Source organism: Sus scrofa, chromosome 7 (genome assembly GCF_054392235.1).
Source record: "Sus scrofa isolate SSC_HxYL_T2T_F1_AM1 chromosome 7, Sscrofa_HxYL_maternal_Yorkshire_Landrace_v2.0, whole genome shotgun sequence".
NCBI classification, from domain to species: domain Eukaryota; kingdom Metazoa; phylum Chordata; class Mammalia; order Artiodactyla; family Suidae; genus Sus; species Sus scrofa.
In genome coordinates, this window is record NC_139389.1 from 1,941,967 (window position 1) to 1,964,960 (window position 22,994).

Sequence of the window (22,994 nt, forward strand, 5' to 3'; positions counted from 1 at the left end):
TCTTTTTACTCAAAGAGCAGAAAGGCTGTTAACAACACTGAAATAGAAGTCTGATTTTCTGAAAAGTACTAAAGCCAGGAGTTCACCGTCGTGGCTCAGTGGTTAACAAATCCGACTAGGAACCATGAGGTTGCGGGTTCGATCCCTGGCCTTGCTCAGTGGGTTAAAGATCTGGGGTTGCCGTGAGCTGGTGGTGTGGGTCGCAGACGCACCTCGGCTCCCGCATTGCTGTGGCTCTGGCCTAGGCCGGTGGCTACAGCTCCAATTCGACCCCTAGCCTGGGAAGCAGCCCTAGAAAAGGCAAAAAGACCAAAAAAAAAAAAAAAAAAAAAGTACTAAAGCCAGAAACATTTAAGAAGCATTTAGTGAAAGAATAAAAACTACTTGAAATAAAAGTAAAGAGACCCCAGGTTTCGGACACATGCGTTTTATTAGGATAGGTATCTCAGACAACACTGTAACTCCCGGAGGGTCCACGTGGCCACAACAGTGTGAACTGACGGAGGCAAAACTGAGCACCATCGTGTACGAAGAGAAGGACCATGCGCGACGGAGGACGGCGCGGGTTCGCCAAGGGGGCGCCCCTTGCGCGGGACGGTCTCAGGCCTCGTCCTCGCCCTCCTCCTCCTCGAACTCGCCCTGCTCGTCGGCCGTGGCGTCCTGGTACTGCTGGTACTCGGACACCAGGTCGTTCATGTTGCTCTCGGCCTCGGTGAACTCCATCTCGTCCATGCCCTCGCCCGTGTACCAGTGCAGGAAGGCCTTGCGCCGGAACATGGCCGTGAACTGCTCCGAGATGCGCTTGAACAGCTCCTGGATGGCCGTGCTGTTGCCGATGAAGGTGGCCGACATCTTGAGGCCGCGCGGCGGGATGTCGCACACGGCCGTCTTGACGTTGTTGGGGATCCACTCCACGAAGTAGCTGCTGTTCTTGTTCTGCACGTTGAGCATCTGCTCGTCCACCTCCTTCATGGACATGCGGCCGCGGAAGATGGCGGCCACCGTCAGGTAGCGGCCGTGGCGCGGGTCGCAGGCGGCCATCATGTTCTTGGAGTCGAACATCTGCTGCGTGAGCTCGGGCACCGTCAGCGCGCGGTACTGCTGGCTGCCGCGGCTGGTCAGCGGCGCGAAGCCGGGCATGAAGAAGTGCAGGCGCGGGAAGGGCACCATGTTCACGGCCAGCTTGCGCAGGTCGGCGTTGAGCTGGCCCGGGAAGCGCAGGCACGTGGTGACCCCGCTCATGGTGGCCGACACCAGGTGGTTGAGGTCCCCGTAGGTGGGCGTGGTCAGCTTCAGGGTGCGGAAGCAGATGTCGTACAGGGCCTCGTTGTCGATGGAGTAGGTCTCATCCGTGTTCTCCACCAGCTGGTGCACGGAGAGGGTGGCGTTGTAGGGCTCGACCACCGTGTCCGAGACCTTGGGCGAGGGCATGACGCTGAAGGTGTTCATGATGCGGTCGGGGTACTCCTCGCGGATCTTGCTGATGAGCAGGGTGCCCATCCCCGAACCCGTGCCGCCCCCCAGCGAGTGGGTCAGCTGGAAGCCCTGCAGACAGTCACAGCTCTCTGACTCTTTCCTGACCACGTCCAGGACCGAGTCCACCAGCTCGGCGCCCTCTGTGTAGTGGCCCTTGGCCCAGTTGTTGCCGGCACCGCTCTGGCCTGCCAGGGGGAGAGGAGAATGTCAGGGAAATGTTGGTAATGGCAAATTCTCTCATTTTACCTCTGGACCTGTTTTAGAGATGACAGATTCTTCGCTTTTAGAGCCTCTCTTTATCTACAGAAAAATTTTCCATATATGATCCTCAAAAAACACTAAGGATCTAATAAAACAAAAAGGGAGTTTAGTACATTTGAGATTATTAAGATTGTTAATTTTAAAACAGTTGTGTTTTGTTAAACTAAGAACCTTCTGTAAATAGTTAACTCAGCGACAGTGACCAGGCAGGCAGAACCGGCTCTCGGCCGCGGTCTTGGCGCCTGCCCGTCACCTGGGCCTCGGGCCTGGGCCTCTAGAAGCACTTGCTTCTCACTGCTTCTCTCGAAGGACCAGCCACCTGCTCTGGGAAGCTCTCCTTGGCTCTTCCTTCCAAGCCCCTCCCAGGCTGCTCTGGGGGCGGGGCCGAGGCAGCCCCTGCAGGTGACCCGGCCTTTGGGCTGCACTGAGAGGGGCTGGACGAGGGGCAGCTCCGGGCCCGGGGCCGTGACGTCAGGGCCGAGGGCTCCCTGTGGACACACGGTGTCCACCTCGGCCTTGAGCCGGGAGAGCTGTGAGCCCCACGGGGCTGGGGAGGAAGGAGACCCGCGGAGCCAGCGCCCAGGGGTCGTGGCTACGTACCGAACACAAAGTTGTCGGGCCTGAAGATCTGGCCGAAGGGTCCAGACCTGACCGAGTCCATGGTGCCCGGCTCCAGATCCACCAGGATGGCCCGGGGCACATACTTGTTACCTGTGGGGACAGAGCTGGACTTAGACCTGCGGTTGGCCGAGGAGGCCCGGACGACGCCCTGCCCTGTGCGCCTTTGGCGGCAGAATTCACCCCAGAAGGTGCCCGCCCGAGGCACCGGGGGAGCTGCGAGGAGGTTTCTGCTCTACGAGGGGGCTGATGGCTTTGCTCGGTCGTGACAAGCATGCAGGGGCCTTAGGACGTGTGCTCCCGAGCAGCGGGCGCTCAGGGTGGAGGCGGGCAGGACGGACGTGGCGTCCCCCCAGAACAGAAAGCAAGCGGAGGGGCCCCCGGGTCCCAGCAGTCACCAGCGGCTTCATTGTAGTACACGTTGATCCTCTCCAGCTGCAAGTCGCTGTCGCCATGGTAACTGCCAGTGGGGTCGATGCCATGCTCGTCGCTGATGACCTCCCAAAACTGGGGAGAAAAGGGGAACCACGTGATGGCCTGGCATCCTAGGTGCCGGTAAGGCGGGCCCTTTGCGTCCTCTCTCGTCCTTGCCACAGGGGCGTGTGGGCTGACAGTCGAGGTGTCCTAGACAGACTGCCAGCTGCCCGCCCCGTTCCTCCAGCGGCTGCTGCTCAGGGCTTGGGAATCCGCAGGGCATGAGCCATAATATGGCGACAGACTGAGGAGCCGGGAGGGGCCCGAAGGAGGGGGGGTGGGCACAGCAGACGCCCTTCCAGGGGAATCGTGGGTGCTGGGGAGGCCGCCACCCCCGGGCAGGGCTGCGTGTCAGCCTGGTGGAGGATGGACGGGTCCTGGCAGGACCCAGGACCATTGGGACCCCGCCCTGTGGCTGCCTGCAGGCATCCCTGTCTCCTGGCACAGATGGGACCCAGCCCCCCAGCAGCGCAGCTCAGCTCTGACATCTGCACTGCCCTCAGCAGCGGCAGCAGCAGGATGGCGGGGAGGGGCGGGCAGAGCTGGGGGCCCCCCCTGGGGGCAGTGGCCGGAGCTGGCGAAGGTGAGGGTGCAGGCTGCATCATGAATTTGCAGCAGGGAAGGGGCGGGAGCCCGGGGTGGGCAATATGGCGGCCCTGAGAGAGCCCACGTCCTTGGGCAGGCGCCCGCCCACCCCCATGCACCAAGCCGCCGGGCCTCGCCCACGGCGGGCGCCAGCCACAGCTCCGGACGGCCACCTGCCGCCTCGCAGACGGAATCAGACTCAGACGTTATATGTCATCCCGTCTAGATGGTGCTGGCATAGAGAGATCTAACCTCGCCTGTGGGGCCCAGGAGAATTCTCCACAACATCTGTCACCCAATGACACTGCATTTTTTTCATTCAAGCTATAGACAAGATACACGAATTAAATTCCACACGGTCCCTGGATTAATGTGACAGCAGCCCCTAGCCAACGCTCAGAGGGCATTCTACCAGGGAAATAGCAACCCCGTCCCGCAGAAGGGCCGGGTCAGAGGAAATTTCAAAGGGCCTTGATTAAAGGCACACACAGCTGCGTGGCCAAGCGCATCGGGGCAGGTTGTGTGGTTCCTGGGCCCCGCCCGGCGAGCGCGCGCGCCGAGAACGCGCCATCCGGGCTGCCGCCCGCTCCCCAGCCCCTCTGGGGCCCCAGGGTGCTCCCTGGGGGTCCGCCACCCTCTCCTGACCCCTCCTCGGTCCTCACCCTGGGAACCCGGGCTCCTCTGAGCCCTCGCCCTTGGGACACGTCGCCCCCTCCCCTGCGCGCACCCTCGGGAACCGCCGGCCCCTCCCGGGCCCCGACGCGCACCCTGGGGACCCGCCACCCCCTCCTGACCCTCCCGTGGTCCTCAGCCTGTGGACCCGCGCCCCATCCCGGCCCTGCACACCGGGTTTCGCTGTCCCCTGCTCACAGCGCCCCCCCGCAGCGTACACTCTCGGGACCCGTCCCCGGCGCCCACCTTGGCGCCGATCTGGTTGCCGCACTGGCCCGCCTGGATGTGCACGATCTCGCGCATGATGCCGGCTGCGGAGCTGGTGGAAGCGCGGGCCCTGAATTGCGTGGGGCAGACCGGCAAACTCCGACGCAGAGACCTGCGGCCGCCCCTCGGCCGCGCCTTTTATAGCAGGGGCCCCGCCCCCCGCGCGGTGACGTCAGCGGGCGGGGCGCGGGGGCGGCGGGGCGGCGGGGACTGCGGCACCGCGAGGGGGAGCCGGGGCGCGGCGCGAGGTGCGGGCCGGGGTGGGCCGCGCTGGGCCTCGGGGCGGCGGCGCGCGCCCCTCGGAGCCGCAGCCCAGAATTTTCTCTGGAGTCTGCGGCGCTCCTCGGTTCCTTGCCTCCCGGCAGGGTCCTGAGTCCTGGACCTCGGGCTCTTTCTGGTCTGGGTGTAACGCCCGGGGCGGGCGCAGGGCGCAGAGAAGGGGGCCAGGCGAGGAGGGTAGGGTGGGGCCCTTTCGCCTCTGCCCCCCCTAAGGAAGGTGCTGGGTTTGGCAGGGGCTAGGACGAGTGGGCGCTGGGTCTGTCTCATGTCAGCTTTGGGTGTGGGGTCCTTGTGAAGGCCGCGACACGTGGAAAATTCCGCGAACGTGCGTGGCGGAGAGACGATGTGCCAGCCAGGCGGCCGCCGAAGCGCGTGCGCCCTCCGCACGTTCTGTCACCTAATCCCCAGGGCTCCCTTTAGAGCTCGAAGTCCAGCTCCAGGCCATCCGGCACACGTGGCCATTGATCTCCTGAAACGTGGGAATCCGAGTTGAAATGTCCTTCATGTAAAATCCGCGTGGGACTTCGTAGGCCGAAGAAGTTGAAAGCACGTAAAGTAGTGCATAGCATTTTACATGCTGCAGTATTTACAGTGGCTACTGGAGAATTTTAACTCTCGCACTTCCGTCCTCCGGAAACGTGATGACCATCCCAGCCTCACGGCTTTGGGAAAAGAGGCTAAAGAGATGACCAGCTGCAGAGCTAGTAAGTGACCATGTCTCGCTTCCTTCTACAAAGAGAAAGCCCCGGTGAGTTGGAAAGGCTTGGTCAGGGTGAGGCAAGACCCAGCCTTAGTTACTGTCCCCGCCCATCCTGAGCAGGGGGCCAGGTGTGCAGGGCCCTGGGACTGCTCCTTTCCTCTCTGGGGCCAGTTTCTCCAGCTATAAAGTGGTGGTAATTACAGGTGCCCCGCAGCCAGCTTTGTGAGTCGGAAATGAGCAGCTCTATATGAAAGCGGGTCAAGTTTAAGGAGCAGCAATACCCCCATAAAATCTAAGGTGATGCTGTATTATAAATATTAAGCCTATTTGCCCTGTTATGGTGGGCAGAGTCCTGGCTGCATTACTCCTGCTTCAGGAAACCAGCCTTGGCTCACTCTGGAGCCAGGCGCTGGTGCCGCCTCCCAGGCGGGAATGGTTTCCCAGGCTCCCCCCCACCCCATGCCACTGGGTCCCCAGCATTCCGCCCACCCTGCCGATGCTGCGCCCAGGTGCCAAAGCTTGGCCTCCCCCAAAGGCCCACGTCCTGGGCTCTTCACGACCAGCTGGAGCGTTCCAGAACCTCTCCAGGGAATGGCCCTGCTCCAGGTAGTGTCTCTGATTACACGGTTCCTAGAAGTTTTTCTGGCAATTGCTGCTTCTTGGTCTATATTGTTTCATTTAGGTGGGAATTTGAGGCCAAGGAGGAGCGGAAGGTGAGATGTGGAAGGGACAGTTTCGGGGACATGGGGACCCTAACAGTGGGCATCTCCCTGTGTGTGGAGGGTGCCTACTCTGCTGAATCCTGATCCCCTAACCTCTCAGCCTCTGGCACCTGTTTCTGAAACATGGAAATGGGTTTTTGTGACATCGCGGAGCAAGAGACAATGTCTCTGGGCTGGGTGTCTGGTGACTAAGTTAGTGACAGCATTTATTCCAGCAGGCCCAGCCCCGGCGGGGTCACTGGCAGCAAACGACCCTCCCAAGGTGCCTCCTCTGCCACCCAGTGGGCAGCCAGCCTGCCTGCTCCCCACCCCCGCCCCGTGTCTGTGCCTGTTTAATCAGAGACGCTCACAGAGAGTTTTGAATAATGCCTGCCCGGCCTAAGGTGACTCATCCAGGGCTGTGAGCTGCCCTCCTCACGCCGCCCCTCGGTCACACGGCCCAGACGGCAGGAGGACGCGGGCCGCTCAGCCTCCCTTCCCTGGAGTAGGCTTTGCGTTCTGGGGAGAAAGTGGTTTTACCGCCCGTGTTTCTTTGCGTCTGAAATGGACCAGCTCTTCTGGCCGCTGGGCAGGGTGATGGGAGGGGGGAGCCAACGTCCTCCTGCTGTGTCATTTCCTGCTTTGGGCCTGATGTCACCAACAGCACTTGAGCCACCCCACCCCGAAGGCACTTTGGGGTGATGATGACAAAATTGAGACTGGAGAAGGAAGGTGAGGAGCCAGGCGAAGGGCTGGGCCTGCACCTTCCTGAAGGGCTCGGCTGGCATCCTCTGCCTGCCCTCCCCCCGCCCACCTTCGCGGAGAGCCCTCTAGTGAGTGGCCTGGGACCGGGATGGCCGATTACCCTGAGTCCGTGCATCTCCAGAGTGACGTCTCTGATCTAGCTGAAGCATTCTTTGCTGGGGTCCTGAAATTTTGAGAGCATCGGTTCTCACATCATGAAACCCAGAGCATTCCTAGCAATAAAATTGTCTCAGTTCTTCTGGAACATCTCCCTTCCCGTTGGTCGGGGCCCTCAGAGCAGGCCCGGGGGCAGGCACCTGCGTCTCTCGCCTGCTCCCTTGACGGTGAGCCCATGTGTTCAGGTTTTTGATAAAAGCATCTCTTTGTGAAGATGGAGAAATTTTGCTTCAAGCGTCTGAGCCACTTCCTTTTTCAAAAGACTGCCTGGCACATGAAGTCAGAATCCCAATTTAATTTACTTGAAGATGTCAGCTGTACCAAATTATATCAATTTTTGCAGTAGACGATAATAATTTGAAGTAAATGTGTAGTAGTGTTTTTCAGCCACCTTCTGGAATGTTTCTTGTCCCAGTAGGACGTATGTTTACTAGAATTGTTGATCTGGGTCTTTTGTAGTCGAAAAAATAGCGTGCGCTGAGTGTGTGTGTTACATGCACCTTACATGCACATATGTGTTTTATTGTGGTAGGAACACATTTCATGGACACGTATTTTCCAAGAACAAAATTAGAAAATTTGTGAAATTCTAAAGGACGCAAGTGTGTCTGGCTACTCTCCTCTCGTGTTTTTTCTGCTGTTGGCATTTGGCGTTTATCTTCCTTTTTTCCGCTTTCACGGGTTGTTTAGATGTTTGTTCCTTTTTAACGTGTTTCCATCATCCTTGCCTTCGACGTGGAGAATGTAAAATACGAGGTCTTCTTAGGCCACGACCTAAATGAGACATGATCTCACAAATTCTCAAGTGTCTTAACCTTCTCCCAGCCGCTGCCGTGTCCCCCCCAACCCAGAGTATCGGGACCATACCAGCTTCTCTGAGCAAACTCCGCTTCCCAGGGCCGTGGCTGTTCACTGGACGGGAGGGAATTTCCCCCCATGAACCCCCCCTCCCCACCCGACCCCTATTCCTGGAGTGGGTAAGAGCACAGGCCCTGAACGGATAGAGGGGTGCACAGCCTGACTCCGCCGCTTACGAGCTGTGTGCCCTACGGCAAGTTACGTACACCCTCTGTGCCTCACTTCGCCCGTCTGGAAAGTGGGAATCATAACGACAGAAGGAGTCTCTGGGAAGGGCGCAGAAGAGCCCCTCGCCCCAGTAAGTGCTGCAGACGCTCCGCTGTTGCCCTTGCTCTCCTGAGCGCCCTCCCTCCTTCGCTTCCTTCCTTGGCGCTCTTCTCCTTACATCGAGGCCCCTGTCGCCGCCGCCTCTGCAGTGCCCCGCGTAGTACAGCGTGCTGCGGCCCCTAGTCCAGAGGTGGTCCACAGCCCTGTTCAGAGGCTCTCCCCCCCACACCCGGAGGGTCTGCAGGTCAGTGGGAAGTTTCCAGACACGAGCACCCTCAAGGGCAGGGCACAGCCTGGACCAGCCCCTGCAGAAGGCGCGAAGCCTGAGAGCCTGCTCCCGCCAGGACCCAACTTTCTGGCTCGCCTGCCATCTAGGTTCTAAAAAACAGGCTTTCTTCACACCAAAATCTGAGTTGCCAGAGAATCTGGGTGAGGCCAGCTGTGCTGGTGTCCGCGGGGCCCAGCCAGGCGCAGAAAGGCTGCTGGTCATTCTGGAAGCTCCAGGGATCAAGGTTTGCTCTGTTTCACTTTCGAGGCAAACAGGATTATGGAAAAACTGACGTCAGCGTCCCCCTCCTCGAGGTGAGAAAGCCGGTGGGTCCTAATTCTGCCTTCTGCTGCAGGTGTGCAGGGGAGTGGGGACAGCAAGGAGGCCCTGCTCCCTGGTCACCTCCGTCACCCAGCCCTGCTCTCCGGGGGCTCTGTCCCAACTGCCAGGGTTTTCACCCGCAGCATCTCTCTTCCCTGCCCCCACCGCGTGGCCTGTACAGATTTTCCTAGGACAGTCTTTGCAGTTCGGGCAACAACCAGCTGCCACCAAACTTGTAAAATCCGCTGGGATAGGAGCACCTGAAGTAGGAAGAGACTTTTTTCTCTTTACGGCTGCACCCACAGCATTTGGAAATTCCTGGGCCAAGGATTGAATCCGAGCCACAGCTGTGACCTCTGCCCGGTGCTTTAACCCACTGGGGATCGAACCCTTGCCTCTGCAGTGACTCAAGCCACTGCAGTTGGTTCTTAACCCATGGCACCACAGTGGGAACTCCCAGGAAGTGCCTTTTTAGTTTTTTTTTTTTTTTTTTTGGTGCCACACCCACAGCATATGGAAGGCTAGGGGGTCAAATCAGAGCAACAGCTGCAGGCCTGCACCCCAGCCACAGCAACTTGGGATCCGAGCCCCGTCGGAGATCTGTACCACAGCTCACGGCAATGCCAGATCTTTAACCCTCTGTGCGGGGCCAGGGGTTGAATCCGCATCCTCTTGGATACTAGTCAGGTTCATTACTGCTGAGCCACAATGGGAACTCCCTAATTTTTTTTTTTTTTGGCTGCACCTGTAACCTATGAAAATTACCAGGCCAGGGAGGAAATCCAAGCCACAGCAGTGACCTGAGCCACAGCAGTAACACCAGGTCCTTAAGTGCCAGGCCACCAGGGAACTCCAAAGTGCCTTTTAAAAAGATAAAATCATATTGAGGTATATTTTTAAAGCGTGTATTGCATCTTGGAGCAATTAAGATGTGGAGAAATCCAGTCCTGGAGTCTCCTCGATTGTGCAGCCAGGGGCTTCAAACAAAACTCCAGATTGCTTCCTGCTCACGGTTCCCTCCTTTGCCAATTAAGTCCCAGAAGTACTTCCGAGAAGTATCTCTGTGAAGAAATGCTACTGCTTATTTATAATCAGTTCTTATCTCTGCCCGAAAAAATAGCAATAGCATCATTTCAAAGACGGGGTGGACTCGTTTTGTTAAATTTATTATTTGATCATATACCACGTTTTGATGAACACCGATGGGCTGATGCTTGGGTAAGTTGCTGCCCGTGTCCTCTTGTGTTTCTCAATGAGAAGAAGTATTTGTTAGGTCTACTCTTTCAGTCTCATCAGCAGAGTCAAGTTCATCTTTGGGCAATAGGAGCACAGCCTTTGCTAGTTTTCAGGCCCTAAGAAGATTTCGGAGATGGGGGTGGATTGATGACCAAATCTGAAAGGAAGCCTGTAATAACAAAGTTAATCAATGTTTAATTAAATATCTATGGAATATATCCCGGAAAATTAGAGGCAACCTAACTTTCTGGCATAACGTGTAAATTAAGTAAAAATTTTACAAAGGCGAAATTTAGAAATTTTTGTTGTGATGTGGGTGATGCTTCCAAAAGCGCGAGCATGGAGACAAAGCCCTTCAACTGGCTTCATCCGTCACTCACAATTAGTACAGTGTCTGGATATAAAGAAATCGTTTACATTTGTTGATATCTAGAAGAACGAAGGAGGCTAAAGAAGATGGAGGCGCGCGTGGGAAAGGCATCACCTGAGATTTTAGGTGCTGCGAAGGCTGAGCAGGAGGGCACCTGCGTGCACTCTGGAAAACCAGGGGTCTTGGACCAGTCATTTCCCCGCACTGGCCGGCAGGGGGCGCCGGGCGGAGGACAGCTTGGTTGCTGTGTGTGATGGACGAGGGGGGAGTTTGGGTGAATTACCGGAGGACGGAGAAGCGAAACCCGACGTTTCTGTGCGCTGCGTGTCTCAGAGTCAAGCTTTTGTTACCTCGTGGAATGCTTGTACTCTGTGCTGATTCGCAGAAGACTTTTAAGGTTGGATAGTTTGTAATTCATGAGGCATTTGGTTCCCATTGAGATGCCGGGATGGACGCCGGTGAATGAGGCCGAGGTGGGGGGCACGGCGGAGGGGGGCACGGCGGGGAGGCCACAGGCTGAGCTCCCGGGGCCGTGCAGGTCAGGAGCTGGTCCACAGGTGAGCGGCCAAGGCTGACCGCATGTTACTGCAGGGCTGAAAGGATGTGGCGGAAAAGCAGGACAAGGGGCCAGGAAGCTCGTGGCAGAGGTGAGTCCAGGTGGGACCTCTCCCTGCCCTGCGGCTGTTCCGGGTCCAGCCTGAGACAGACACTGCCCTCCTAACTGCCCGCGGTTGCACATGCAAACTGCTGAGATGGAGCTGGTCCTTAGCAAAGCTGCAAGGGTGGCTAAGCTTCCTCTCTCATTCTTTTCCCACCTCCTGCCACTCACTCTTCCCCCAGTTTGAGCAGCGGGGCTCCACCCCCTCATGAAATCTGTACCGAGCAGATAACGCCAATCAGCTATGGCCTTATTCTGATGAGCAAGTATATTCACTCTTCCAAGAATGGTCACATGGGGACATAAACTTCTGGGGGCAAAGGGACCTGAAAACCAAATATTCCAACATTGAAAGATGTCCCAGAACGCGTCTAGCTCAGTCCCCCGCGCTGAGCTCCCGACGAGGAGCCACACATCGCCTGTCCTGGAGCAGCTTTCTTCGAGGGGGCGGCTGGCGAGAGCCCCCCCAGCTGCGCGGTCATGGGAGGAGGGCCCTGCAGATACTCTTGCATCTCATCTTCACTGAGACGGTCTGAAGTAGGTACTGTTATCACCATTTATGGAGAAAGAAGCTCAGGCGCAGAGTGATTAAAATACTTGCCCTAAAATGCAAAAAAAAGAAAACTTGCCCCAAAGCCGTACAACTAGTAAGTAGAAAAATCCCTCATGAGCACAGGTCCAGATATCGGAACCAGAAGTTCTGGAGCCCACATTCATTCCATTCCCCAAACTGTCCGCTCAAGGTGAGCGGGATTCTAAGCCCCAAGGCTCACCTGCCCGGGGGCCCACACCTTTTCCCAGTTGTTGAAACACTAATGGAGGCGCTGCTGAGAAGGGATTCTGCAGGTGTTAATTAAGGTCCCAAATCAGGGGACCTTAAATTAGGGGGTCTCTGGGCGGGGCTTCCCTGATCACGTGAGCCTTTTAAGGGGAGAATGTTCTCCAGCTGGTGGCCGAGGGCAGCGTTTCAGAGCAGGGGAGGCGCTCTCCTGGTGGCCTTGCAGGTGCGGTGGCCGTGTTGGAGGCCGTGGGGCCTGTGAAGAGGCAGCCACTTGGAGGGGGCGGCCTCTGGCCAACAGCTGGCAAGGGAGCAGGATCCTCAGACCAGGCCTGCGAGGAACTGGATGCTGCCGACCACCTGACGGCGTGGAGGGCCCAGCACAGGACCGACCACGCGCTGCCGGATGCTGTGAGAGGATCGCGCGGTCCCGCCTGGGGGCTGCGTGGCCGTGGTGCATACACTGCGCCGGAACACTCCGCCCGCCTCCCCTCTGCTCTGAGGTCAGTCCCGCAGGGCCTGAGACAAGAAGGATTTTATTAACTTTTGAATTATTGTATGCGCTTTTAAATTCTTTATTTTCTTGAGGTATAGGTGACTTACAGCATTGTGTTAGTTTCAGGTGTACAACAAAGTGATTCGGTGATACGTGATTTTTTTTCGGATTCTTTCCCTTATTACAAGACCTTGCACAGGGTCCCTGTGCTGGACAGGCGGTCCTTCCTTAGCTCTTTTATATTCAGTGACGGGTACGTGTTGATCCCAAACTCCTGGTTTATCCCTCCGGCTCCCCCTTTCCCCTTTGGTAACCATGAGTTTGTTTTCTGTGTCTGTGAGTCTGTTCCTGTTTGTTTGCAAGTAAATTCATTGTATTGTTTTTTAGATTCCATGCATACGTGATGTTATATAATACTTGTCTTTCTCTGACTTTCTTCACCTAGTGTGATAATCTCTAGGTCTATGCATGTTGCTGCAAATGGCAGAATTCTGTTCTTCTGAATGGCTGAGGACTATTCCATTGTATCTATGTGCCACGTCATCTTTATCCATTCTTCTGCCAGGGGACATTTCGGTTGCTTCCATGCCTTGGCTTTTGTGAGTGATGCTGCTATGAACACTGGGGTGCCTCTGTCTTTTCGGAGTTTTTACCTTTTCTGGGTGTATGCCCAGGAGTGGGATTGCTGGATCATGGAGTAATTCTATATTTAGTTTTTAAGGAACCTCCTTGCTGTTCTCCCCATGGTGGTTGTACCAGCTCACACTCCCACCAACAGTGGAAGAGGGTTCCCTTTTCTCCACATCCTCGCCAGCATTTGTTATTCGTAGACTTTTGGGTGATGGCCATTCTGACTGGTGGAGGGGGTACCTCATTGTAGTTTTGATTCCTATTTCTCTAGTGATGCTAAGTATCTTTTCATATGTCTGCCATCTTTTCTTTGGAAAAATGTCTAGGTCTTCTGCCCATTTTTTGATTGGGTTGCTTGGGGTGTTTTGCTATTGGGTTTTATGAGCTGTTTGTCTATTTTGGAAATTAAGCCCTTGTTGGTCGTGTTGTTTGCAAATATTTTCTCTCAACCCATGGATTGTCTCTTCATTCTGTTTATGGTTTTCTTTGCTGCGCAAAGGCTTGTCAGTTTGATTAGGTCCCATTTGTTTATTTTTGCTTCTATTTCCTTTGCCTTGGGAGACTGCCCTAAGAAAACTGCTGCAGTTTATGTCAGAGAATGTTTTGCCTGTGTTCTCTGCCAGGAGCTTTATGGTGTCCTGTCTTATATTTGTCTTTAAGCCATTTTGAGTTTATTTTGGGGCATGGTGTGAGGTGTGTTCTGATTGCATGGACTTGCATGCAGCTGTCCAGCTTTCCCAGCACCACCTGCTGAAGAGCCTGGCTTTCCCCGTGTGTGGTCTTGTCTCCTTTGTTGAAGTTTAGTGGTCTGGAAGCAGGTGGGTTTATTTCTGGGCCTGAGACAAGGATTTGAGAGGAAGTTTGTTGGGGGGAGGATTCCCCAGAAGTGGGAGGGTGAGGGGACTGAGCGGGGAAGCTGGTTCGCCTGGGGTCTGCAGGGGACCCCAGCACCGGAGCTGCCCCCTCCAGTTGCTGACGGGTCCTCCTTCCAGAGGGATGTCACCGGCAGGGCGTGCAGAAGAGGGTTTGGGAAGGACAGCGTCTCGGGAACAGGGGCAGTGCTGACGTGTCAGGGCCCGAGACGCTCGTTAGGACACTCCTCCCCACCTGGTGATGCTGCCAGGTGGCCTGGGGCCCCGCCTTGGCCCCATAGCCTGGTGACTGCTTCTCCGTACTTTTCAGATACTGGCACTTTGCAACTCCTGCAATGTTCACAGTCCCCAGGTGTCCTCTTCACTGGCTCAGCATCTCCCATCTCACCCCGGACCCCCACGAAACACGAAATCTGAGTCCTTTGTCATCTAGGGAGGCGCTGGCTTCGGAACTGGTTCGGTGGTTCTCAGCTGGGAACTGTACCGCTGCTCCGACCTCGTCAGCTTCCAGGCAGCCTGCCTGTCCAGGTGACTCACATGAGCTGCCCTGGTTCTCTGTGCAGCTGCAGAGATCTGTCTGGCCCTTCCTGCCCCTGTGCTGGTGGCTCTGGGACGGTAGGGGGGACACTGCGTCACTGGGAGCCCCCAGGCCTGGTTCTGGGGAGCGGGCATGATGGTCACGACCAGTGTGCTCAGAATTTAAAATACGTACCTCAGCGACAGTGACCAGGCAGGCAGAACCGGCTCTCAGCCATGGTCTCGGCGCCTGCCCGTCACCTGGGCCTCGGGCCTGGGCCTCTAGAAGCACTTGCTTCTCACTGCTTCTCTCGAAGGACCAGCCACCTGCTCTGGGAAGCTCTCCTTGGCTCTTCCTTCCAAGCCCCTCCCAGGCTGCTCTGGGGGCGGGGCCGAGGCAGCCCCTGCAGGTGACCCGGCCTTTGGGCTGCACTGAGAGGGGCTGGACGAGGGGCAGCTCCGGGCCCGGGGCCGTGACGTCAGGGCCGAGGGCTCCCTGTGGACACACGGTGTCCACCTCGGCCTTGAGCCGGGAGAGCTGTGAGCCCCACGGGGCTGGGGAGGAAGGAGACCTGCGGAGCCAGCGCCCAGGGGTCGTGGCTACGTACCAAACACAAAGTTGTCGGGCCTGAAGATCTGGCCGAAGGGTCCAGACCTGACCGAGTCCATGGTGCCCGGCTCCAGATCCACCAGGATGGCCCGGGGCACATACTTGTTACCTGTGGGGACAGAGCTGGACTTAGACCTGCGGTTGGCCGAGGAGGCCCGGACGACGCCCTTCCCTGTGCGCCTTTGGCGGCAGAATTCACCCCAGAAGGTGCCAGCCCGAGGCACCGGGGGAGCTGCGAGGAGGTTTCTGCTCTACGAGGGGGCTGATGGCTTTGCTCGGTCGTGACAAGCATGCAGGGGCCTTAGGACGTGTGCTCCCGAGCAGCGGGCGCTCAGGGTGGAGGCGGGCAGGACGGACGTGGCGTCCCCCCAGAACAGAAAGCAAGCGGAGGGGCCCCCGGGTCCCAGCAGTCACCAGTGGCTTCATTGTAGTACACGTTGATCCTCTCCAGCTGCAAGTCGCTGTCGCCATGGTAACTGCCAGTGGGGTCGATGCCATGCTCGTCGCTGATGACCTCCCAAAACTGGGGAGAAAAGGGGAACCACGTGATGGCCTGGCATCCTAGGTGCCGGTAAGGCGGGCCCTTTGCGTCCTCTCTCGTCCTTGCCGCAGGGGCGTGTGGGCAGACAGTCGAGGTGTCCTAGACAGACTGCCAGCTGCCCGCCCCGTTCCTCCAGCGGCTGCTGCTCAGGGCTTGGGAATCCGCAGGGCATGAGCCATAATATGGCGACAGACTGAGGAGCCGGGAGGGGCCCGAAGGAGGGGGGGTGGGCACAGCAGACGCCCTTCCAGGGGAATCGTGGGTGCTGGGGAGGCCGCCACCCCCGGGCAGGGCTGCGGGTCAGCCTGGTGGAGGATGGACGGGTCCTGGCAGGACCCAGGACCATTGGGACCCCGCCCTGTGGCTGCCTGCAGGCATCCCTGTCTCCTGGCACAGATGGGACCCAGCCCCCCAGCAGCGCAGCTCAGCTCTGACATCTGCACTGCCCTCAGCAGCGGCAGCAGCAGGATGGCGGGGAGGGGCGGGAAGAGCTGGGGGCCCCCCCTGGGGGCAGTGGCCCTAGCTGGGACCCTACTGCCAAATAAATACATATCCAGACTTCGATACAGAGCAAATTTAATCAAAAGGACTTACCGTAGGGAGAATGCTCCCATCTCGAATCTGCCAGCATCCAAAATCAAAGAGAACTGGCTTTTTTCTGGTGCAGAGGTGCAACCGTGGCGCAGGAGCTTGGTGGACTGGGAGGGAGGGAGGGAGTGTGTGCTGAGCAGGTGTGAAACCAGCTCGCTGCAGCAGCAGGATTTCTCTGTGGTCAGCAGATTCCAGACTGAACTGTCAAGGCCCGTGTGCTTGTTTCAGCTTGGGGCATGGGGTGGGGTGGGGGGGCTGACGTTTGGTGACGGCAGAAGGTAAGACGTGTGCAGTTGTCACCCCCTGCGCATTGTCCCTGTTGTTTTATATACACAATGGCTGTGGGTAACTGCTCTTAGGGACCAGCAATAGGCAGTGTGAGATTGAGGAGGCTTTAAGTAGTTGTCGAGTAGGTGGGCTTCTGGGTTCTTGTTGCCCCGTTCTTATTGGCTGAGAAGGTTCTGGACTGACAGGTGTTAGAGGGTCTTAGAGACCAGAAGTTTCACAAGAGGTATGCTTGGGAATATTGTAAAAGAGAATAATTATTACATGTTAAATTAGGGAGTAAAACCACAGTTTGAAGTTGGAAGGGAGCAAGTTAGAAGGGCTCTGAGATATTGGGCCTGAAGCATATTTTTTTTTTTTTTTGTCTTTTTGTCTTTTTGTTGTTGTTGTTGTTGTTGCTGCTATTTCTTGGGCCGCTCCCGCGGCATATGGAGGTCCCAGGCTAGGGGTTGAATCGGAGCTGTAGCCACCGGCCTACGCCAGAGGCACAGCAACGCTGGATCCGAGCCGCGTCTGCAACCTACACCACAGCTCATGGCAACGCCGGATCGTTAACCCACTGAGCAAGGACAGGGACCGAACCCACAACCTCATGGTTCCTAGTCGGATTCGTTAACCACTGCGCCACGACGGGAACTCCCTGAAGCATATTTAAATGGCAGAGTGAGGAGTTCCCATTGAGGTGCAGTGGTTAACAAATGCCACTGGGAACCATGAGGTTGTGGGTTCGAACCCTGGCCTTGCTCAGTGGGTTAAGGATCCGGCGTTGCCCTGAGCTGGTGGTGTGGGTCACAGACGCAGCTTGGATCCTGCGTTGCTGTGGCTCTGGCCTAGGCCAGTGGCTACAGCTCCAATTCGACCCCTAGCCTGGGAACCTCCATATGCCGCGGGAAGTGACCCTAGAAAAGGCAAAAAGACAAATAAATAAATGGCAGAGTGAGGGTGACAGTGGCAGTTTGATGGATTTCTCAGTTGCGGTGGTGGCACAGACGTTCATGGGGACGCGGGCACAGCAGTCACTCTGATCCCTGTCAAGGGCCCCCTTGGGAAGCCAGGACCGTGTTGATGCCGACAGCTGCTGGGGGGCCGGTCCCTGCGTTGCTGGTGTTCTCTGGTCATGATCAGTGTCCTCGCCAAGACTGTCCCCAGGTCTGGTCACTTCCTGAAGCAGAGCATAGGAAGCCTGGGGGCCCTGGCACACTCGCAGAGGGGCCCACCCAACGGCAGCTGCAGATGCACATGTGTCCACGCGTGACCCGTGCCAGCAACCAAGGCCTTTGAGAGCCTCCCAGCCCCTTAACCTCTTGTTCCAAGGCTGCTTGAGGATCTCGCAAGGAAGGAAGGTCAAAGCTTCTTTCCGCTTTGACCAGGGATTCTGCATCTTGGCTTGTAGCTGAAACATGCTTCTGACGTGAAAATTTCCACAGATAGCTTTGGATCATCTGGTGCCTGAAAGCGGAAATCCGAGGTTATGTTACAGTTACGGTGATGCAGGAAGCCAGTCTGCTGGGAGATCTGGTAAGGGCTAAGGAGCTGAGCTAAAGACAGCCGGTGTGAGGGCAGACCTGACCGGCCCTGCTTCGGCCACGCCCTCCTGCTTCGGCCACGCCCTCCTGCTTCGGCCACGCCCCTCCACGTGGGCGACCTTTGTGGACCCAAGAAGCCATGCCCGCAGAACCTCGCACCTGTCCTAGAACTTAGGTTTCTGGATTTCCCGCCCAGTTCAGTGCACAGACAAGCCTCTCCCAAGCCTCCCCGAGGGCCGGTCATGCCTGCACGGGGCTCTCCTGGGACGGAAGGGAGATGGCATGTGGGGAGGGGGACACGGTTTGGACGTGGATCTGGGCCCCCATGCACATGCATCTGGAGCCCAAGAGAAGCTCTGGCTGCTGGGCCTCAGGTCGCATGTCACTGCCGAGAGAGTGATGTGTCCCAAGTCCGCGGGGGGGACAGCAGAAGCTCTGGTTTGGTCTCTGCACGTGGCCCTCTGCATGCCTCCCTTGGCTAATTTTAGCCCCTATCCTCTCCCTGTGAAAGAATGCAGGGACCCTGTATCTGTGAGTACAGCAGCTTTCAGTAGGTTCTGTGGGTCCTCCTGGTGGATTATCAGCTAGGGTGGTCTTGGGGACCTTGGACCTTGCAGTTGGTGTCGCAGCGAGAATAGTCTTGGAGGCCATTCCCGCTAACCTCGCAATTGGCCCAGATGCTTCACAGTTGGTGTCACCCGTGGCGTTTGCTGGTCTTGTTCCAGAAGAAGGACGCAGGGGTGGAGGTGGGGGCGATGAAGCTTTGGTTCCCGGGAGACCAGAGTCCCCGAGGTGGAGCACGGGAGCCAGGCTGCCCTTTGCATCAGAGGTCAAAGTTACCAAAGGAATTTTGCAATGCCGGCAGCAGCTTCTGTGGCGCTGGCTCACTGGACACTTAAGAAAATGCAGAGACAGGAATCACGCTCCTGGCCGGCCTGGGTCATGATAACCCGTAATAACCAGAATGGAAGGCGGGCGGGGGGCGCTGAGGCTGAGCCACGCGGGGATTCAGGCTGCTCTGAGCTCTGGGGACGAAGCCACAGACAGCCAAGACCTGCAAGGCAACGAGGAAGGCGACACGGGGAGAGGGTCTGAGAACCACCCCCATGGGGTGGGGACTTGGAGCAGCTGTGACGGCGGAAAGAGAGCGGGGGTGGGTGGGATCCGGTTGAAGGTCTTGCTGCAGCAGAAGGTGACAGCCCAGGGGAGCCCCTGCTTCTCCCCCCCCCCCCGCCCCCGAATGGCCTTCAATCAGCTCTCCTCACCCTGCTTTGGAGGAATTGAAAAGCTGGAAGCAGAGTTCCCGTCGTGGCGCAGTGGAAACAAATCCAACTAGGAGCCATGAGGTTGCGGGTTCCATGCCTGGCCCCGCTCAGTGGGTTAAGGATCCGGCATTGCCATAAACTGTGGTGTAGGTCGCAGATGCAGCTCGGATCCGGTGTTGCTGTGGCTGTGGCGTAGGCTGGTGGCTACAGCTCCGATTCGACCCCTAGCCTGGGAACCTCCATATGCCGCAGGTGCGGTCCCAAAAAGACAAAAAAAAAAAAAAAAAAAAAAGGAAAAAGAAAAGCTGGAAGCACAGAGGCCAGTGAGCCACCTGACCTGGGGTTGCCCAGTCTACAGATGGATGGGGCCTTGTCCCTTGGTCACCCCAGCTGGGGACCCAGGGCGTGTGCGTGAGAGGGGCAGCGGGGATGGCTCTGGGCCTCCCGGTCTCAGTCTGTGGAATCCTAACGGGCTGCAGTCAGATTCGGAGGACGTGGGAGTGAATGGGTCGCTGGGGTCAGGGTGAAGGCGTGGATGGAAATTGAAACATTCCAAGATGCTGTGAGGTGGTGCTGGTGGCGTCCCCTTCACCTGACTGTTCTGGGCGGTGGCTCTTGTGTCAGATTGGGGACCCTTCCTACCTGGTATTAGACAGCAGGAGGCACGCAAAGCCACACTTGAGCTTTACTATATTGTTTTTATTTATTTTTTTTTTTTTAGGGCCACATCTGCAGCATATGGAGGCTCCCAGGCTAGGGGTCGAATTGGAGCTACAGCTGCTGGCCTACCCCACAGCCACAGCAACGCGGGATCCTTAACCCACTGAGCGAGGCCAGGGACGAACCTGCATCCTCATGGATCCTAGTCGGGTTTGTGAACCTCTGAGCCACGATGGGACCTGTATTATTGTCAGTTACCCATGCGGGTGCTGACGTGGCTGCCCAGGGACTTGGGGCGGGGGGAGGGCTTATGGCAAAAGCCTGTGAATGCCACCAGCAAAGGATTTCCACTTGAAAACCCCAGGAAATTTCCACTCAAAAGACAGTTACCAGCCTGCTCTTGGACCCTGCTTGAACCTGCCCGGTGAAAGGCATAACCACGAAGGCCGAAATACCCGCGCTGTCTTGGGTGGCATCACAGAGACCCTGGAACCCTGGGGGGCTGCGCAGAGTCCCGTGGGAGGTGGGGGTGGTTGGTCGGGAAACCGCGCTGATGAAGCACAAGGAGGAGCAGGGCCGCTGTTTCTGGGTCCGGCTCTGGAACCGCCCGAGGCGCTGCTGGGCCCTGGGCGCTCTTGGGTTTTGCCCTATTGACCAACAAAGAGCTGCTTTTCTGCAGCCGGCCGTTCGCCATTCCGGAGGGGACAGCCTGCCTCCTGGTTGGAGAACCGCCAGACTAATTGAAGGAGATAAAAGCAGTTAGCTCAGTGGATGGGACTGCCAGCTATTTGCCTCTGTGTTTGGCATTTTAATGACTCATGGGTCGGCCATGGGGTCAGGCAGACGCAGTGGAAACGGGCCTGTTACAGGGTCGCCCACGTAGGGCACAGCCCAGTGGAAACCGCTCTGGGAATTTGAGGGGTGCGTTAAAGCAGGGCTTGTCACTGCCCAGAAGAACCCCCTTCTGGGATCAGGGGAGGCTGGAATTGGCCAGAGGCCACCTCAAGGCTGGCCTCCTGCGTCCATGAGCTGAGTGGACATGCGGGTTCCACAGCCAGGCAGAGGTGGGCTGAGTCCATTCCTCTTGAACCCTTTGAGGTACAAAATGCCAACTGTGCAGGCTTCCCACAGGAGGACAGAGGCTGCAGGTGGCTGGGGGAGGCCCCGCCCACAGCTCCCAGGTGTGCGGGCACCGTAGCCTCCCCTGGCAGCAGTAGACACTCCGCTGGGTTTTGCTCTCCTGGTGCAAGAGGCAGTTGTACAAAATACTCTGAAGGGGTGGAGTTCCCGCTGTGGCGCAATGGAGTCGGCGTTGTCTTGGGAGCGCTGGGATGCAGGTTCACCCCCCCCCCCCCAGCACAGTGGGTTAAGGATCCAGCATTGCCGCAGCGGCGGTGTAGGCTGCAACTACAGCTCCGATCTGATCCCTGGCCCGGGAACTCCCTATGCGGCCAAAAGAAAAAAATACCGTAAAGGGGCCGGAATAGGAGGCAGTCTGCCGGGTTGCACCATGAGTCGCTTTTCTCCTGATCGAGGACACACCCTTTCCTCCTGGAGGAAGTGGTGGGACGGGTCATCGGGGCAGGCGAAGGTTCAGGCGCAAAGGGCTGGCTCGCACGCCATCCTGCGTGTGCTCACACTCGCGGTGGGCAACGGCGTGTTCGCCAGGGGGGTTCCTCCACTTCCCTGTGGCATCCGGGGCGCAGATGCTCGTATGACTGTGCACTTCTTCCCATATCACCCCAACTTTCTTCCCCTCTTGGATGCAGTGGGCACGGGACCCAGGCAGCAACCACGTGCCAGTAGCAGGGATGGTGCATGAGCACGAAGCTGGCCCTGTGCCTTCCCATCCTTGCGGCAGAATTCCCAGAGGCCGGCTGGAGTCGGGGCTGCCCTGACCTTACCTGGCAGAACAGGTTAACCGTGGACACAGCCGTACTGTCTAGCAGTCCAGAAAGCCCATGAGTCCCGGACCTCGTAACCCTCCCGAGGTGACTTGCCAGACTAGCTTTGCTGCGGCGCCCATCGGTACAGAGGCCGAGCCTGGCATCCTCTCCTAACCAAGGTGGGCCGGTCAGTTAACAAAACGATAGATGTGAGAAGGAGAAAGGGGGGCGAGGATGAAGGAACGAGTGAGGAAGGGTCTGTGCGGCCAGGAGAATCCAGTGCCGGCCCTGGGGCTCAGACGGACTCGGAGCTCCAGACGGTGGGCCCCCAGCCCAGCCGCCGCAGGTGCCGGGGAGGGCGGCGTGTGCCGCCGACACCACTCTTGCCTTTGGGACCTGGATGGGCTGCACGGAGGCCCACGGAAGTGAGTGGCGTCCCTTAGGGCCTCGACTTGTGATTGGCGTGGAGGCCCTGGAAAGGCAGCCTCTTTGGGCTCCTCTTCAGGTTGTCACCTGTGAGGTGGTGAGACTCAGCGGTCTTATATAAATGGGTCTGATGACAACGCTGATGGTGATAATCCGATGTAACGAGAACCAGAGTTGAGCCTCCTCAGGATGTCATGTTTTTCTGGCTTGAGGAAGAACTGGGTTTAGCCCACCAGCAGCTCACTTGCAGGTAGCTCTGCACGAATTTATCACAAGGCACAAACAGCAGATCAAGAGGGGAGAAGAGTAATCAATGGAATCCAGAAAGATGGGAGGGTGTGCGACGGCCTCCCGGGGTGGATCGACTCGCCGTTTAGCGTCACTCTGTCTAATGCGTCTACAAAATACCTTCACAGCAACGTGGAGACCATTTTTTGACCCAACAGCTGAACTCATAGCTCAGCCAAGTTGACAGTAAAATGTCACCATCACAGAGCAAATATTCAGCCATCATTCAGTCTGTACCCTGTCATCAGTGGGGTCCCCCAAGCAAACAACCAGGCAGATCACCCATCATCCACCCTAAGAACCCTGCGGTCACCAGTCCTACCCACGGGCTCAGAGATTCCAGCTAACTTTGGGGGTCTGTTTCTTAAAGGTGAGCAGACACCCAAAGACCCCAGACACCCAAGGAAATCTTGGGTCATGAAAGACAGAGGCTCAAACAAGCAACGGTTAAAAAAAGAAGCATGAAAGACAAAAACACCTGTGAAAATTCTCATGAATCTTCTCAGATGCAGGATGATAATACATCCGTAACATAGAGCGTGTCAAAAATAGAATATAAAGAATGAAGACAAAGTTCTTGGATATTAAAGCTAGAAGAGCACCAAGGAGAACCCGAGACACTGGACGGTAAGGTCGCGCAAATCTAGGAGGTAAGTCAGAAGAGAGGGAAATAGAAAACAGAACTGGCGAGA

General features: G+C 57.2%; 2 protein-coding genes across 2 annotated transcripts; both read right to left on the reverse strand.

Moving 5' to 3' along the window:
• Positions 1-411: 411 nt before the first annotated feature.
• On the reverse strand, positions 412-4,467 carry LOC100624785 (tubulin beta-2A chain). Its single transcript, XM_021100120.2, has 4 exons — positions 4,333-4,467; positions 2,754-2,862; positions 2,338-2,448; positions 412-1,661 (listed from the first exon to the last, which is right to left on the reverse strand). Exons 1-4 carry the CDS (start codon positions 4,387-4,389, stop codon positions 601-603), a joined length of 1,338 nt encoding a protein of 445 aa, XP_020955779.1. The 5' UTR covers positions 4,390-4,467; the 3' UTR covers positions 412-600.
• Positions 4,468-14,824: 10,357 nt separating this feature from the next.
• LOC110261696 (uncharacterized) lies at positions 14,825-17,632 on the reverse strand. Its single transcript, XM_084967159.1, has 4 exons — positions 17,553-17,632; positions 15,970-16,162; positions 15,249-15,357; positions 14,825-14,943 (listed from the first exon to the last, which is right to left on the reverse strand). Exons 1-4 carry the CDS (start codon positions 17,630-17,632, stop codon positions 14,825-14,827), a joined length of 501 nt encoding a protein of 166 aa, XP_084823285.1.
• Between the last annotated feature and the right edge of the window lie 5,362 nt (positions 17,633-22,994).